The sequence below is a fragment of the Pseudopipra pipra genome, chromosome 19 (genome assembly GCF_036250125.1).
Source record: "Pseudopipra pipra isolate bDixPip1 chromosome 19, bDixPip1.hap1, whole genome shotgun sequence".
Lineage (NCBI taxonomy): Eukaryota > Metazoa > Chordata > Aves > Passeriformes > Pipridae > Pseudopipra > Pseudopipra pipra.
The window spans coordinates 6,779,540-6,797,955 of record NC_087567.1 but is presented as its reverse complement, the minus strand read 5'-3'; the positions used below and the strand labels follow the sequence as shown (position 1 = coordinate 6,797,955).

General features: G+C 40.9%; 1 protein-coding gene across 2 annotated transcripts in view; it reads right to left on the bottom strand.

Annotated features, from left to right (window-relative positions):
• ABCC3 (ATP binding cassette subfamily C member 3) overlaps positions 1-18,416 on the bottom strand; it is a 47,522-nt gene that overhangs the window by 16,237 nt on the left and 12,869 nt on the right. For both annotated transcript variants that reach the window (XM_064675970.1, XM_064675971.1), the window contains exons 3-14: positions 17,641-17,766; positions 16,612-16,749; positions 14,815-14,940; positions 13,945-14,006; positions 12,658-12,789; positions 8,423-8,641; positions 6,002-6,179; positions 5,115-5,276; positions 3,961-4,053; positions 2,410-2,613; positions 1,035-1,181; positions 548-635 (exon numbers count right to left, since the gene is read on the bottom strand). In XM_064675970.1, coding sequence (XP_064532040.1) covers positions 548-635; positions 1,035-1,181; positions 2,410-2,613; positions 3,961-4,053; positions 5,115-5,276; positions 6,002-6,179; positions 8,423-8,641; positions 12,658-12,789; positions 13,945-14,006; positions 14,815-14,940; positions 16,612-16,749; positions 17,641-17,766 — 1,675 coding nt within the window. The remainder of the gene's footprint in view (positions 1-547; positions 636-1,034; positions 1,182-2,409; positions 2,614-3,960; positions 4,054-5,114; positions 5,277-6,001; positions 6,180-8,422; positions 8,642-12,657; positions 12,790-13,944; positions 14,007-14,814; positions 14,941-16,611; positions 16,750-17,640; positions 17,767-18,416) is intronic.

Below are 18,416 nucleotides of genomic sequence, written 5' to 3'. Positions count from 1 at the left end.
GGTGCAGAACAGTAATTTCATGACAGACACCCATCCATTCCTCCTCCTCTGTCTGTGGCATCACATGCAACATAAAGTTTCAAGCTATAGTGTCACCAAAGTGTGTTACATGATGAAACACTTTTGTTTGAGGCCTTCTGGCTCGCTCAATTATTTTGGGATACTGTTTCCAACATAAGAAATCAAAACTGTGAACAAAGCTCCTGAGCACTTGTGCAGTGGGAAAGGTTTGAACAAGCCTTGCTGTTCCTAGTCAGTGGATGCCCTTCATATTCAGTGCTGTGAGCATCCAGCACATTGCAGATGCAAACTCAGGCCTAACAAGCTCAAAGTTTAAAAATATTGCCGGAAACTTTTCTTATTTCCACGTAGCCTGAACACTAAACACGTACTTTTCAAAGCAGCAGCTTCCTCTTGTCTGCTTTTTTTTAAACCCAAGATTACTATTGTTATTTTTTTTTGCCTTTTTTCATAACTCCACCAGTCCAAAACAGATATAAGATGCTGTTGTATTAGCTTCATTAAAAAAAAATACCAATGTCTTTACCTGGTGAAATCACCTTTGTTTCCACACAATTTGGATCAAGTTCATCATGACTCAGGAACTGCTGAATTCTCTTTAGGGAAACACTTGTCTAAGAAAAGAGCGTGGTGTTATTTTATTATTCTTTTAATGAGAATTTAATGCTCTTACTACTGAAAAAGAAAGCATGCACAATGGCTTAAGCCTTTCCCCCATGGGCTTCCTGAACAGTGACTCATTCTTTCCCTGCAATCACTTTATGCTGAAATCCGAGCTTTTAACCACAAAATTTCTCAGACCAAGCTGAGTTTATCTGAGTGAAGCAAAATTCACACAGACAGGCTTACTCAGATGATGTCAGGCTTTCCAAGACAGGCCAGCAGTAGAGAAAGGGTATTAAAAAGAAAACCAGCTAACAGGCAATGGATCTCTGCATTACAGAAATCAGGGGCACGTGGGGTTCTTTCTGTTCGAGTTGTTCAGGACAACCCACGCACCTGCCCCTCCTTACCTGTGCAATATTGCTAATGACTTGTGGAAGCATATTGAGGGGAAACTTCAAGATATTGAACAAGGAGAGGGAGACAAAAGCCTTTTCTGCGTCCAGGATATTCTTCTCATCCACTGAGACGTAGACGGCAAATGTCGTCAGCGCTACCTGAAAGCCAGAAAGGGAGTTTACTGTGACACGTGTGTTATATTCTGACATTTTAAAAAGCACCCAGGCCTGATGGGCATCTTGGAAATAAAGGTATCAACCACAAAACTCCTTGTTTCTGACCTTTTCAATACGCTTTAAGAATGACAAGTTCATTTGGACAAGTTGGTACAAAAAAGGGCACGCGGAATGAAATAACTTTGAGATTACTAATGGTTATGTTGAGTTGAACTAAGAGATTCAAGAGGTGAACTACAGAACTTGGGTAAATGAAAAGGAAAAGCTGTTATCAGGCTGTGGTTTGGCTGCTTTTCACACTCCACCCAACCAAATTTTCCCATTGTAAACTGCAGGCTAAGCAAACAACCTCTACTAATCAATAGAAAAGGGAGTAAAATCCAAGTTATTTGTTGGTTTGCTGTATGACAGGGACCATCCACTGTGGAAGGACCATCCCACGCATTAAACTAGTGGTGAGCAGGAACTGGAATGTGTATTGAAGGAAGTGCATTAACTTTAAGGAACCGTGAAAGGGGCAGGATCTCAAGGCTGTTCAGGACATTTCTGCAGGGTCAGGCCTTTGATCTCGAGAATAGTTGGCTACGAATATTTTTGATCAAGGACTTATCTGAATGGTTTTATTCACCAAAACCTTTGCTGCAAAAGGGATCAAAGTGCAATGAAGTGGAAAATAGAGGGAAAGACAAAATTGAGGAAAAAGCATTTCAGAATTGGCAAGGTATCATTTGGGCTTTAGTTTTTACATTAAATCAATCTCTTTTTTAGGTTGTAGAATAATTTGACAACTTCCTCTCCCACTAAAACAAGGAGAGCACTGTAACACGAAGGTAGAAATGAGAGCTAAAGACAGACATTGTCCTGACTGACTCAATTAAAATTTCCTTTGCTATTTTTGCTATTCATAGATATCTCTGAGGTTTCAAATTCCAGTTTCAATTTGTTATGGGAAGTACTTTGAAGTGGTTGGAAATTCTCCTGAGACAGCTATTCCCAGCTTCCACTGGCAGGCTCTATCACAAAATACTTTAATACCGATTAAGGAAAAGGCTCTCGAGAACAGGGAACTCTGATTCAAGGCATGAGAATAATTTTTTCGAAAAAAGTATTTACATTTTATTCCTATGTACATTTAGCAGGCAGAAAGCCTCACACTTATCCTTCAAGGATGTGCTTGCACGGCTTAGAGAGTCATGCAAATTCAATTTACCAGGAACGGGGCGCTGATCCAGGCAAAGGTGGACAAAGAATTGAGATAAGCAGATTTTTTCAGAACTCGCAGCTCATTCTTTCGTATCTCCAGGACCTTTTGTGAAAAGGATGGTTCCCAAGCATACAGCTTCAGCACCTTGATGCCACCCAGGATCTCGTTCATTAATTTAATGCGGGAGTCTTTATATCGCATTTGTTCCACCTGGGTTATTGGTAAACACAGGAGACAGAGTGTCACAGCAAGGGCCAGAAGAGAGCTTTCAACATATGTCTCACAGCTGTGCTGGTCCTTGGGCTATTTCTAAAGAGGATGCAAAAGGTGATCACAGAAAGCCAGACTGTTATCAGCAAGCTTCTTGTGCAAGTCAATACCGACAAAGAAACCAGAAATCAAAGAAACTGCCTGGAAAGCAGAGTACAAAAGCTTTCCACTCATCTTCACTCTGAGGGGCTACATTTTTAAACCATTTTAAGATTCAGGCACTTCACAAAAATACTACCCTGCTACTTCCTTTGATTTCTTTAGATTTTTTTTCCTGATATGCACAGTTGTATTTCTTATGGTATCCATTGAAAACTGTGGTTACTCCTAGTTGTTTTCTTCCTGTATATTAGAATACAGTGCTTCATTCAGCTCTTAAAAAAATGAAATTCCTGCTCAACTATATAGACAAAATTCATACACATATGCACAGAAAAATATGCAGCTCTGAGCATCTCATAGTGTGCAAGGGAGAAAAGGAATGTTAATCTCTTGATGTCAGCATCAAGAGATTCAATGGTAAGTCTGTATGTCTCTTTAAGCATGTAATAATACCCCTCTGTCACTAAGGCTGTGCTTAAATGTCATGATTCATATTCATTTTCCAGCTCTTACCTTTTTCACATCAATAGTTTGATTTTTTGTTTTTGGTTTTTTTTAAATCTTCCAAACAGTCACTGACAGGCTGCACAGCACAAGCCATTTATGAGATTTTTTTCTAGCACAAAGCCAGAGGGCACTGTTATATTGGTATTTTTTCAGACTTCCTTGACTAGAGACAACTAAGACTACAAAGAAAGGAATAAAAGAGCCTTTTACCTTAAGCTAATAAATGAAATTTGGCCCAGCTCAGTAGCAGTGAATGTCAACACTGGCTATTAGCATAAAACCCAAGCTGCCAGGTTTCGCTCCCATCTCTGAAAACATTCATTTGCAGCTTAAAGAACAGCATTTATTTCAGTGCCTTTCTCCAGATACTCCCAGAGGCAGATACCAGGTGAAGGGATATGGAGACAAGGAAATCTCTTGCTAATCCCAAAAGCTGCTCCAGGAGTAGGAAGATCCACTGCCTCAATGCCACACCTTTCCCCTAAATAGCATTCAATTTACTATGGAAAAACCATCTAGGAGGATACAGTTATTAAATATATCAGTACAATAATCTTACTTATAAGTAAATTGGTGCAAATGGCATCTTATTAACAACCTCATTTCTCTTTTGTACCTTCATTTCTCATAGCACAGCTGCCAATTCAGACAATGTTACCTTTTCTGCTGGTACCTTACCTGGAACGCTCTGGTTTTCATTGCTATTGCAGCATTAAATGGGATAAGTAAGACCATCACAGCGACTCCAGCCAGCACAGAAGGCCCTAAAGCCTTGAATTTAAAGAGAAAAGGTAAGCTGTTGTTGTTGTTGTACCCGAGTGCTGCTGTTCCCTGTGGTCAGCATTAAAACAACAGTAGGTTATAGAAACAGAAATTACAGAGACAAGTTGAACTTCTCCCAGTGAAGTGTTCTGATTCCACAGAACAACTGTGAAGAGGTGACAGAAAAATTCACTTTGAATTATTATTATGCTGGTATTGGTGATAACAGAGCACTCTGTGATTTACCTGCTAAGTTGCTCCCACTGGCAGGGGGGGAAATAATTTTGAACTAATGCACATACAAAGCAAATGTAAAAAGGGAACAAATAAGCCACAGAGAAGGAATTTTTTCCCTTGACTTCTCTCTGACCAAGGGAACTGTAATTACTGAATTAACCCAGTACCCCCAGTGTGAGTACATGCATACAAACTGCTAGAGCTCAGCTTCCAGTGGAGCAGTAATTCATAAAGCTGCTGCAACTTAATGGCTTTCGAGTCTAAATCAATATAAGTTAAGTTGTTGCTACTGTTTTATGCAGTAAAAGAGATTAATTGCACAGAAACATTTTAAGGCTGAAAGTCAGTGCTCAAAGCAAACCTGGAATAAACCTGAAACAACATCACTGTAGCAAAGGAAAAATTATGGTTATTCCAGGTGAAATTTGTTTCACATTGATTTGCACAAAACTTTATGTAGCAGGATATAATCTTTACACGTTTTACATTTCCTGTGTCCAGGTTTTTCGTTTGGTTTGATCTCTAGACCACTTCCTTAAAGCTCTCATTTGTATCCACTACTGGGAACACTGTGATGAGTCCAAGATAGATCCCATGAAAACATGGCAGGGGCAAAAAGGACATAAAGGCCATCTCCTGCTTCAAATGCCCTATCTTGCCTACCAGCTGAACAAAATAATTAAGACACTAATTGAGGGTGTGCAGCAGTAAAAGCTCTTTTACTACAGGACAATAAGTTTCTAAAAAAGCAGTGGAGGGTCAAAATCACACACACAAAAAAAGCTTCCACATAATTTAGACGAATTGCAAAAAAAATGTGACAATGTCTGTACCTCCCAGAGGAAATACAAAGCCAGAAATATCTGGAGTGGTGCAGACCACAACATGTTCAGGAAAGTCATCAGGTCCATGAAACGCTGGGCGTCCACTGACATCAAGTTGACAATTTCTCCCACAGTAGACGAGCGCTTCGCCGAGTTTGTGATGGCTAAGGACTGAGAAGGAAGAGAGGTTCAGTGGATTCACAGTCTTGACAGACATGGAGAAACACAGAGAAGAAATCCTCAGTTATTAGCAAAACAAGACACGCCCCTACTCTACATCAATTCAAGACTTCATGAAGTGGTTTGCTTGTGAGCATCTCTATTTCAAGTAGTATGTAGCATTCCAAAGAAAGCCCAGCTGGACCTAATACACTCATAGCAAAAACATGCTATTCTCCTGGATCTCTCTTCCAAATTATAGAATGGCTTGTGTTGGAAGGGACCTTAAAGATCACCTTGTTCCAGCCCTCTGCCATGGGCAGGGACACCTTCCACTATCCCAGGTGGATCCAAACCCCGTCCAATCTGGCCTTGGACACTTCCAGGGATGGGGCAGCCACAGCTTCTCTGGGCAACCTGTGCCAGGGCCTCACCATCCTCACAGGGAAGAATTTCTTCCTAATACTTAATCTAAATCTCTACTTTTTCAGCATTTAAAGTGAACCTGTGGTATATCTGGTGACCTACCAGTACACCCACATTAAGGTGCTGATCGCTAGAAAATTCTGTAAAGTACGACAGAGGTACTCCTAAAAACTTACCAAAACACCAGTGTTTTACATTCCAGGAGGCTGTTCTTCTTCAGTATGCCTGATCTTCCCTAACTGTGTGAGAACTCAGGCCACTTTCTTGGCTATACACTGGTGTTTCAGCACATGAAATGTCTCCAGTCTTACCTTTCGGTATATCACTCCAGTGATCCCAGTCCTCAGCCTCAACCCAGTAACAAAGCAGTACTGGAAGTGCTGGTGAAGTATGAGTGTCTGCAGCACAGAACAGACAAACATCAAAGCCGCAATCAAAAATCCCCACCAGGCTGGGGCATCTTTGTTCTTGATGAAGCCAATTAATACACTGTTTTTCAGTAGATTGGGGAAGGAAAAGGAAAAAGAAACAGAATTAAAAAACCATGCAGCAAGTTTAATGGGACATAACACAGCTTCTCCCAACTACAGCATCCTGCCACATCCTCTCTCTAACCACAAAAAGCAAACAGCTCTGCAGGACACAAGCTGAGTTATGACTTCAGTCAAACAACATTGCAAAGATCCAGCAGCAAAACCTTAAGCTCTGCAACTGAGAAAGTCCATTTGCAAATGAGCCTGAAAATGAAATATGAGGAGAAACTCTTGGTTTCCCCTGAGATCTAGAGTTTAAACACTCGGCCCACTGTCTGAGCTCTGTCAGGCAGCCCTCCAGGGCAGGAGGTGAATGATAGGACAGAGTAGGGCAGTGCAGCAGAGCAGGCAAAACCAGCTTCTTACCCAAATCCTCTTCAACCAGCCTGAGTGCTTCTGCCTGGGGTGTTTTCCCACAAAAAAAAGCTAGATTAAAAGACATCCTCCTGGATGGATGTATAAAGAGTTCTTCACTCCTAGTTTTTTTTTTTTTTTCTGTAAAACAGTAGTCCCATTAAACTGGCTGTAGCATCTTTTATTGACAAGCCATTTCTTGCTCCTCACAGCTGCTCTTGCTGCTGACCTGCACACTGACATACAGCAAACAGGCAGAGCAAGATATGGCAATGTCAAAAATCACATTTGTGATTTCAGCCTACTAACCAGAGCACTGAATTGTCAAAATATGGGAGGAACAGAGATTTACCTCCATGGTTCAAATAACCACCAGGGAGAAAATATACCTGGAAACTACAAATAAGGCCCCAAAGCCTTATGGTAGAAGCATGAGATTGCTACATCTTTCTTCTTCCAGTCCAGAGAGATTTTCCTTCTGCACTACTCCAGTCAGTGGACAGCCTCAGGAAAATGTCTTCCTTGCAGCCCCAGTATGGGATTTATCAATTTTTTTTTAAAACAGGAAACTATCTTACATGCAACCTGCCATCCAGCCATGGCTTTTTCATCTTCTCTTACCGCTAGAAGGGCATTTTCCCAGACTGCAGGAATTTAGACTTGAGAAGAAATTCCCCATAATATGTCTAGAGATATCACTGACAACATATCCAGAAATTTATGCAAATTTCAGAAATTCCCAGAATAGTTTATACTTAATGTGTTCTCAGAAGGAAGCCAGCTGCCTCCTCTTCACTGAGGTCTCTGGAAGAAGACAAACTGTGAGCTATTAAATGTCACCATACTGGGTCAGACCCTCTTTTTAGCAAATTTCTGGGTATGTCACAAACCACCCACAGAACAACATGATCTCAGAACAGTGATTATTTTAAGAGACAGATAGGAGCTTTCTCTTCTCCCCTTCCCTACATCCACCTGTGGACTCCATCCAAGCTCCATCCCTCTCTCATGCATTAACAGGACTATGTTCTTTTCCATTAATAATTGCTTGACAGAAACACTGGTATTTCCACTGTTACTTTCTGCTTAGTTAATGATTGTCTGGGGAAATTTTCACTTTAAGAATGATGAGAAAAAAATGTGGGGATCATGCCAATTCCTTTATGGATCAAGCTGGGCAACCAGCTGGAGATGGGAGGTACAGGTGTTCCTTACATTTGGAGAATTTGAGGACATACCACTTCTGTCGTGACCTCTCGGTTGTTTTTTTTTAACAGAACCATAATTTTCTTTCACATGGAAATTCACTGCAACTGTGCCTCACACATTCTTACTGCTGTGCACAACTAAGAACTCATCTAAATGGTCCAAAACCTTTCCCAGATGACAGCAGCACAGCCAAAGCACCACATACTTGAGCATCACGCTTCATCTGTACATCAAGTCACGCCACAGCTGCAACCAGCATCAGCTCATGTGGGTATCAGATGTACAGAGACCACTGGATCCAGCCAGCAGTTCTTGGCTTTGATTTCACAAATAATCCTTCAGAAATGGGGAGAAATTGCTTTGCTCTGATGCACGGAGCAACAACAGGTAATTTGTAATTCAAAGCTGTCTGTGGGTGACGGGCAATTTATAAATCTTGCATTTCAGTGAGGCCTGTCCAATTTACAGCTGAGCCCACAGTAAAGAACTCCTGTCTTATGGCATTGGGAAGGTGAGGGAGCACACACTCCAGCACTGTGAGGGAAAGTAGCTATGCATTTCAAAAACAAATACCCTGTGCCAAAGCCAAGCCTGCACAGGGACTGCACATAGAAACTACTCACAGAGTAAACCAACCTTAGCAGCTGGGGGTTGACAAAAGAGAGTAGGTCTTGTATCAGCTTGAAGAAGGAGCCAATTAAGAAGTATGGCCCAAAGGTCCTCAGCAAAGCTTTGAGAAAGGAAGGTTTCCTATTGTGCTTTTGGTCTCTGATCAGAACTTCTGCTTCCTCTGGACCATCTCCAACATGATTCAGCACATGGTTCGATTTCTTCATATATGTCACATCATCTCTCCTAGGGAAACGAAACAAGCCACTGGAGACATCTGACAGTGTCATTGCCCTCTGTGCACAGCACTGCAGTTAACACCCAAAACTCTGCTCCCTTCTTTGCTCTGCTACTGTCCAACAGCAAGACTTCCTAGAAGAATCTCTCATGTAATTGAGTCTTGTTTTCTTTTCTTTTTCTGCAGCACTTATGAGGTGCACTCCCCAGGCCAGAAAATCAATCATCATGGGATGAGAACATGGCCCATAGGAGGAGGAGATGAAGTCTCAACTTCCTTAGGCAGAGGACAGAATTGACCTTGCATCTCCAGTTCCTTGTACAGGAATCCTCTAACTGTTGCTGTTACACATCACACAAGGCACCCTCCCCTACTCCTCCTGAGCCTGTGTTCGTCACTCAATTAGTGTCTGTATAAACCTGAAGCCTTCTCTGATCACACAGAGAAGAATTCTGAACCCCCCTGAGGAGGTAGGCACTGAACCAGGTATAGCCCTCTCTAAATAGAATTTTGCATTCCTGGAAACCTGAAATCAAGTACAAACCTCCAAAGCTGAGACATCTCCAAGATCTGGACCGCAGCTGTCTGAGGTTCTTCCAGGAGAGAAACTTTGGGTTTAGGTGCCTAAATCTTACTTGGTTGACAATTTAAAGTGTTTAAACTCTGTTTGGCTGCATCCATATCATTAACCATTGGACTCAATCATAGAATTTTTTTCCCAACCTTAATGGTTCTAGGACTCTATGATTCCTTTCTTACTTTTTGCCTCTCTTTCTCCAACTGTCAAATAAGCTAACAAAAGTGACTTCTTCTGCATACTCTGACTGACTGATGACAAAAATGGACCCAAGAGGCCCATTCTGCTCTCCAGGGCTCGGGGAGGGTTTTCTAGAAGCACCTCTGGGGTTTAGCTGCCTGACTTCTGTTGCCCATCAATAAAGAAGGGGTGCTCTGGGAAATTATTTCCTCCATGAACTGCTCTCAAAGATCAGCCTGGCAACTTTTCTGCCAGCAAATATCGAATTGCTGTTGTTTCCTGGGGACCAGAGAACAATTTCCTGAATGTCAGACAGGAAAGTCCAGGTGGAGCAGGGAGAAGGAAATTAGTCTGGGGCACATAGGCTTTACAAGAAGAAACAGATGGAAGAAAGACCCTAGAAACAGTGAAGACTTACCAGAAGGCATTTGAAAAACAACTTGTAAGTACTACCAAGTGAGGTTGGATTTATGATTTTTCATAAAGACTGCAGATTTTTTGGAGCTGGCTGGCTGCAGAGTCAAATAATTCCAACAGCCTGTGAGCATTCAATATGATCAGCGTGGCTAACAGTCCACAGGTAGAAACTTGTTCACATCCTTTCAGACAAAGGCATTTGCAAATTCCAATTTCTCTGCAATAAAGTTTGAGGGAAGCGGGAGAACCTAAACCAGACAATTTATTTTTTTTCCCCCCCAGACAAGAACAAACAGTGTTGTCTTTGTCTTTCCAGATCAAACCTGGAGAGTTTATGAGCAAAGCCTTGTTTTTCTGGCAACCAGCCTATTAAACTCATTGAAGGATTTGAAGAAACAAGACTACTCGCCCCTGGCTTTGTGCTATTAAAGATGTTTATTACACTGAGCTAACAGCAAAGCAATGGTTCTTTTGCAGCTAAAGGTCCCAAAGGGAGAAAATGCACTTCTAGTGTTTACTACACATAGTTAGGTGAGGTCGGGTTTTCAGCAGTGTGTGGGACTGCTCACGCCCAGCTTTTCATCAAAGCAAAGAGCATGTGCCTGGTTTCCATTATTTATAGCAGGGCAGATAACAGGTACTGATTATCTCATGGGAAAACACGCAGCTTTCTCAGTGGTGCTGACAAGGCCCTGCATCTCCAAAATCTCTTCATAAGGAGAGTCTCTAAAACCAGAAGCTAACTAAAAATGAGGGAAAGTGCATTCCAGCTCTCTCTTCTCCATCCAGCACAGCTCTGACTTTCTCAGAAGAAACTGCATTTACCAGCAAAGTGAGTGAGCAGAGACTTCAGCCATGCAAGCAAAGAGAGCAAAAGCAAAGGAAAAATACTCTTTGTTAGCTTTATTATCTATAATAACAACTTAAATCCATGCTGGGCTCTCTCTGCAACTCATTAGAAGCAAATGAATTTTTAGCAAATTATTTAACAGTAATTCATAAGACAGCTGTGAAGCAAAATGTAAAAAGAGGTTACAGAACAACAGAAATGTGATAATCATTACCATAAAACAAGTTTAAAGCTTTAGCTATGCCAGAGTTGGAACTGATTAAGTTTTAAAAAATAAATTACTACTATGTACACTGCTAATAGTTTTCATGACACTTTCAACATGTGTACAACTTGACATGGCATTTTTAATGTCATAAAAGTTTGCTCAGTGCAGATTTGATGAGAGTTATAAGGCTAAAAAAAAGGTATTTACAATGGCTCCCAAGCAACTACCACTAATATTATTTGACATGAAATAATAGAGAATACTTACTTATAACTGAAGAATAAGCAGAGCTTTTAGAGTTCTGTGAAACCCAGCAATCTGGAGTACAGTGATTTGCTTTGGTTTTACTCTTTTCCCCATTTTACAATCATTAATATAGTTGCCACAAAATTTTACCTGAGCTAAACACAAGCCATAATTTATGCTTAAATTCATTGCCAACTGGCCCCAGTTTGCATGGATAATTTCCAAAATGCAATGAATCCCATGACAAAACTCCAGGCAGGGTTTCTGGTTTCCTAGCAAAAGTTTTCCTGGATCCCAGGCACTTCTGCACAACGGCTGTGCTCTTACTATAAAACAGCCTGGGGGAGTGAGATTTATGTCTGTGCAAAAAAGACCAGAACCCAGACAATGCACTTTATTCCACACCATAAAAATAGAGAAATTAAGAAAATGAAGGAAAAAAAAAAAAAAAAGAAAGAAAGAAACCCTGAAGTAGAACCACAACACATCCACACAAAGCACTAGTGGACAACTGCTGGTGTTAGTGCTGGAAACCTTTCAAATTTTAGCTGCAAAGTGGAGCTCTCCACATATTTAGTCCTGCCAAGAAGCTTACAACTCTCTCCCAATATTATCACATAATAGGGTCTTTCCAATTTGGCAAGGATATGCACAGAAGAGAACAGAGGAAAGCCTCAACATGGAGAAGAAACCTCCACAATGAAAGGAAAGGGAAGTGCAGGCCTCCTCCTTATTGACATTTTTCATTTGAAACACACTATTATCACATCTATTTGTTTGGAAACATTTTGGACACTAACCAGTGGGAGAAGGAAATAGATAATTTCTTAAGATTAGGTTAGGACAGGACATGCAAATAAGAAGGATATCCTCTCCACCAGGGATGTAACTGTAGGCAAGTTCTGACCCTCATCCCATTTCCATCAGAGACTATGACAATTTTTTCTGTTAACTTTCTAGGCAACAGGAGTAGAGTCTCAGCAATAAAATGAGATATCTCTTTCCTCCTGCCTTTTGCATGTTTCAAGTTTCCTATCTTTACTGCTAGGAAGTGAAGAGTTGCTCAAGGCTAAGAGCCTTAAGGCTAAAAATATTGTCAGGCCAGAAAACTCATGATGGAGATGATGACAAATTCCTTTTGGTTTCTGGGTATAAAAGTTGTGCTCCAACATGCCTAGGAGGGATGCAACTATGCAGTTTCACATCTACCAGCTTGGTGATGAAAGCTGCTCATTTTCCTACAACCCAACCAACTCAATCCCTTCTCCTCACACATCTTCAGCCCTTCTCCACATGGGAAGTGGCACTACCTGCCCATGGACATTTTAAGCACCTCGTTAAAAAGTGTGTTGGTGGCACACGGGCCCTCCAGGGCTCCTGTTTGCCTCTGTCTAGACATATTAAAATAAACAAATTTTACTGTTAATGTGAATGAAGAACAGAAAGGTTGAAGAGGTGGGTGCATTTTTACTGGGCTCGTTTTCACAGATGAGGATGCTGAAACGACTCAGATAATCTCTGTTTACAGACTTGTTCCTATACTCACTGTTTGCATTCTTCTTTTTCTCTGTCCCACTCTTTACTCAGTTGCTGCACGATATTTTTTGAAGTATCATCTTCATTCAGCGACCACAAATCTTTTTCTTCCAGAGGCCTTTTGTATCCCTGAATTGCCATGCTGCACATATGGAGAAAAACAGCCCAATTCAGTTTGGGTAATAGTACTTAAAGCATTGCCAGAACTCTAGGACTATTAAGCCAACAAAAGCAAGAAGATACTCCACAGAATGAGTGATAATTACACCTCCATCTCCCTTTGTTCCTTTTATTGATGTTTGCAATTAAGGAAAGGACATGATGCATTTTTGATTACATGTATTTTATTGAAAACATCACTTCAGAAAAAAAGGGACAATAAAAATCAACTACCAGAAGCATTTGAATGAAACTGGTGTTAAATGAAAACAGTGAAGCTCTAGAAGTGAAAATAATTAAGTCTATCTGTAAAAAGTGTTAGAGGTAAACAAAATGCAAAAGTGGATCTCACTGAAATTAAAGCAAAAATTAGATTTCTCTGAAAACTACAGGTCCTCAACTGTAAGGGGAATTTTGTCAAGGGATACAAATATCTAGTTGCCAAGAATCTTGATAGGGAAGCTGAACATGCAAAACTCTGGAAGTTCAGAAAGATCTCACCCTCTCACTAAAAGAACTTTACAGGGCTGTTACCAGGACAATTAAGTTACATGGATGGAAGAATGAAGATCTCAACACACTCAACCACTGTGGAAGAGCTGGGCCTTAATATGATCTCTGAACACCGTTCCACTTCTTTATCATGCAGTAGTAGGCCCAATCTCAGATCTGCACCTTTCATACACATACCTTTTGTCAGCAGTCCCATTTGTATACATAACCCAGTTTACTTTCCCTCTTGCACAGAAAATGTCCTTATAAGAAAGCATTCACCCATGAACCTCAACAGGAAACAAAACGCACCCTCAGATGGGTGAAAGGCTGCCACAACTAATCTTGTGGAACACAGAGCTACACCTTGGTTTGGGTTATATTCCAGCACGTGGGGAGCACAAGCAGGCTGTGCACCCTTCTGGTCATGCCACAGCTGTTGCCACTCCTCTTCAGAGAAAAAGTTTTGGCTGTGTGTTTCTAAAAAGGCAAATGCCACAAGTGCTGAAACCACTGTGGATGAAAGAGCATCCAACATCAACCACTTACAGAGGGAAAGGCTCTGTGCTGCTAACTCTGTGCAACACAGATCACAAGTAGAGTGTGGGCTTGTCAGCTGTCCAATAGCTTGAAAAGAGAAGCTCACCTTGTAAACCACCAAAACGTCAGTCTTGACAGGAAGCCTGAATTTAACTCTGGACACGGATTCTATAATGAAGTTATGGGGGGAAAAAACCAAAATAAATAAAGCAAGACATTTACCATCACTTTAATAAGACAACAGTCTATTTTGATCAGTTTTGGTATATTATATGGTACATTACATGTACATACCTATGTCCTAACTAGACATAAAATTGATTTCTTTCATTTCCCAAGTCAGACAGAACTCCTTTTATCTCTAAAAATTGCTTCATATACTGCCATTAAATCACACTTATATAAAGTGAAATGTCATTCTACAGTTTCTGAAATGTTCATTTTAAGACATGAACTCAACTTCTCTCTCAGCTTGGTTCAAACATAAATCCAATTATGGAGACCACTTTATGAACTGGAGAAGAAATTTAACCTGTGACACCACTAATATCTTCTGTTAATAATGTTTTTTCATATCTATTCTCAACACATATAGAACTCCTTTATTAAGACAAACCTCATAAACCTTTGCTAACTCTAGATGAATGTTAAGCAAGTAGACCACCATCTCAATAAAAAACGCACTTGAATTAATTAATATTACACTTCAGTGTTCATAAGTGTAATTTAAACTGCTGTGAAGCAGCAAGCAGGAGAGCTGCTTTCACTACACAGTAATTTCTGATGGTACATATAATGGAAAAAAGCTTCTAACCCCAATATTACTCTCCATATCCAGTGCTTTGCAAGAGGGTCACTAACTACTGCCATCTCAGTGACAATCCAAAGCTGTTTCCAATGACAAGTACTCTCAGTGGAACTCTCAAAACACGATACAATCTGTAAAATTCAGATAAAGCAAAGTGAAAATACTTACAGTATCTGTACTGACAGGGGAAAAGAACGGAGGCTTCTCTTTAAAACACGAAAGGATCAACTCCACGATTATCAAAGCAAAGTAGATGTAAAACGTGGTAAACCTGAACCTTTCATTCACATGGCCCTAGAGGGAAAAGAAACACTAAGTGATTGTTTTTATTGTACTTCTCAGCCCACCCAACACACGCAAACAGACTCTCTCTCTCTTGACTTTTTCACGGCTTCTTTTGGCAATTCCTTTCTTCCTCTAAAGTTGAATACTGCAAAGCAGTTGCTAGCAGGAATTATCTCACAGAAGTATGCACATACTCTGTCAAGTGCCTAAGAACATGCTTATCTCCAAGCTTTTCATTAAATTATGTCAAGTTCAAAGTGCTTATACATCCTCACTGCACGCAGACACCCTCTGGAATCAGGCCTACATAACATCCTTTTAAATTACCTGTGGGGGTTCTAGCAAGATCATGTCTTAAGCATAGGAATTGTCAACCCAGATCAGAGAACATCCTTTTACTTTAATATCTTGTCACTGACAAGCAGTCAGTATTAAATACTTTCAGAAGAAGCTGCAAAAAACCACTGCATTGCATAATAACAGTTCCATCTGCTCCAGAGATATTTTCTTTCCCAATCACGAGTCTGCAGTTTACTTAAAACTTATTGCTGCGAGGGTATGTCCTTTATACAGCTCTTTCATACCCTAATGCCATTATGAACACTCTCATTGTTCACTTAAAATGTTTAAACCTTAAGTGCAAGAGAAAGTATATTCGGTTCTCAGCAGTTGCAAGAGGAGAAATGTTACCCAGACTTGTTGTAAGGCTCTGCGCCCATAAGTTCAAGTTGATTAAGGATTTAAACATTAATAGTCCAATATTTTTACTTATTAGAATTGCCTCTAAGTGGTGTTTGAAATGGTCTCACCAGATTGCAGCTATTATCTGAAGATGTTCTGCCCAGACTGTCATTAAAGGTTTAATTCAATCTCCGCTGGAATATTTACAACAGCCTGGTAAAGGAAAATCCTTGCTAACAGGGTAATGCTGCTAATAGTCACAAAAAAGCAAGTAGAAAATCAAGAAATCACCAAACAGAATCAACACTGATTTCACTGAGGAGAAGCAATCACCTTAATGTTTTCCAAGTACTCTTTTCCTCTCCCAGGCTTGGATGATCTAGCCACCGAAGCAATCTGCTTTGCCCTACTTAGTGAAATTTATTTCTGTGAAAAACTTAACAAGTTTCTTACTGTGGGAGAACCTGCTATGTTTTCAAACAGGAATCATAACAGCCCAGGTTTCTTTCCTCTCCCTCCAACTTTCTGTTCTCTATTTACAGCCTCAGTGGAGTCAAAATGCTGTCCTCAGCACATCAGGCACTGACAGAAGAAAGCCCATGGAGCTGTGTAATGTGGCCAAGCTGCCTAAGCAAAAAAAGAACTTTACATATTAAAATGTGTCATCTCCGATTATTACCCATCCCTATTTAAGCATGGCAGGGGATGGGAAAGAGATAAAAAAAAGAGTCTGTTCTGACACATACACAGAGTTGGTACTGCCCTCACATGTCTATCAGGTTTCCAGTACAGCCCTGGGCTAAGCAAAATCTCCTTTTTGACATTGCATGAGAAACCCAGTTCCCTTCTAGTTACACAAGTCTGAGTCAAGGCAACAGAACTAAACTTCTCTTTGTCTCCGGCTCAGATCTGACTCCAAACTCTGTGATTCATTCCCTTCACAGAGATGTTAATGCCACATTTCCTGTTCCCCAAGTGCTAACAAGGATGGCGTGTTACCTGTGCTGTCGTAGCCATGATCTTCGACCGGAAAGGCCCCACGGCACAGAGCACAGACAAAAACCAGAAGATAATGAGCACTCCAGAGGACTGAACTCCTCTCAGCCTTTCGTACTGAATAAGCAATGTAGCCAACAGCTGTAAAAGTAAATACAGGAACATGTGAACACAGTCCTGTCCCACTGCTCCCCCTCTTCACACTCTCAGTTGGCAGATCTTACAACCATCACTGACAGCAGGACCCCTCTGAAATGAGGCCCCATCGTGGCTCCACAGGGGCCAGTGGCAAAACCTCCTTTATCTAAGGAAAGCAGCGAATAACTGTGAAATAATTTGTTTTACTGTTTTGAGAGCCTCATCTCAAGAATTCAACTTTTAAACCAGACTTTGCACCTAGGGCTAGGAGCAATTAAATATAAAGTACAAACATTTTAAACAAAGGTAAGAGCTGCCCTTTCTCCAGTCCAGATGACCTGTCTAGAAAATAAGATTTTTTTAAAAAAAATCTAACCAAGGAAATTAAAAACCCAATAGGCAAATTTTACCGCTTTATTTTTTCAGACAACAGCCACAAGCCTGTTTGTCATCCTAGGCAAAGCAAACCTGGTTTGTTTAATGGAGGAACAACCACCTCCATTGATTACAGTTACCTCCAGTTTTACAAAGTCCAATACAATACTGAATAATGCACAAGACATGCTCTATTGTATCCCCCCATTTAGGCAAAGTCATATCCAAATTCTCTCCAGACCTGAATCCCAAGCCTGGACAAATAGGTAAAAGCAAGGAGGGAGAGAGAACAATCTCTCCATTATAAATATTTTAATCTACACAGCTGAATCTACTTGAGAGAGATATTTCTGACTGTGGCCTTTTCAGTAGGAAAATTTGCTTCCGTAATACAAGCACTAATAATTCAGCCAAAAAAAGGTCAGGATAAGGCAATGAATGCAAAGGGGCTCCTCATCCTTCATCTGCCTGAGAAAACGTTATTCATATTGGTCACAATAAACAGAAACAGCTACAAACCACAGTGATGCCAACGACCAGTGGGGTCACAAAATAGACTGGTGGAGGGGTTCTGTTCTGCAGGAGCTCGTGGAAGGAGTAGAAGAGGTCAGCCCAGCTCACGGACCACAGCAGGACACCAAACAGCTGAAAGCAGTCAAACAGGAACAGCATTTGGTAAACTCCTCTCCAGGGGCAGTCGGAGAGCTGACAAAACCATCCTGATTCACAGATTCCCAGCAAAACAAAGCTGTGTAAACAGAGCAACAGCACTAAAGGAACTGTCCCGCTGCACTCAAACCAAGGGTCTCATCTCAACTGCTTTATGAGGGATTTGCAAACACAACCAGTAGAAGGACTAGTGTACTTGCCTGTTTTTTTCCCCCTGCTATTCCTTTTGGATTAGAAACACAAGCAGTATCCAGATTAAAGGCAGACATGCCCTGAAGCAGAAGCCTGGTATTTTTCTCCAGGAGTAAGTCCAGTTTTCTCATGGCCTATGGAAAAATGACTTGTTTGCTTTCCTTAGGCCCAGTCACTTATAAACCAGGCACCTCTTAAGTACAAGATGGAGATGAAATCACACAGCTACTGGGTGTGGAGAGTGGCTTAAAAAAAAACCCTTCTTGTGCTTACTTTCACGATGAGATGAAATTCCCACTAGACCTACCTTAAGGTCTTTGTTTTGCAGCTTTCAGTGGTTTAAACCTTAAGCAAGGGTGAAGCAGCATAGTTTTGGCTCACGGAGGGGTGAACTCTCTTTTGCAGAGCAATCAACTCCTCTCTCTACCCAGAAA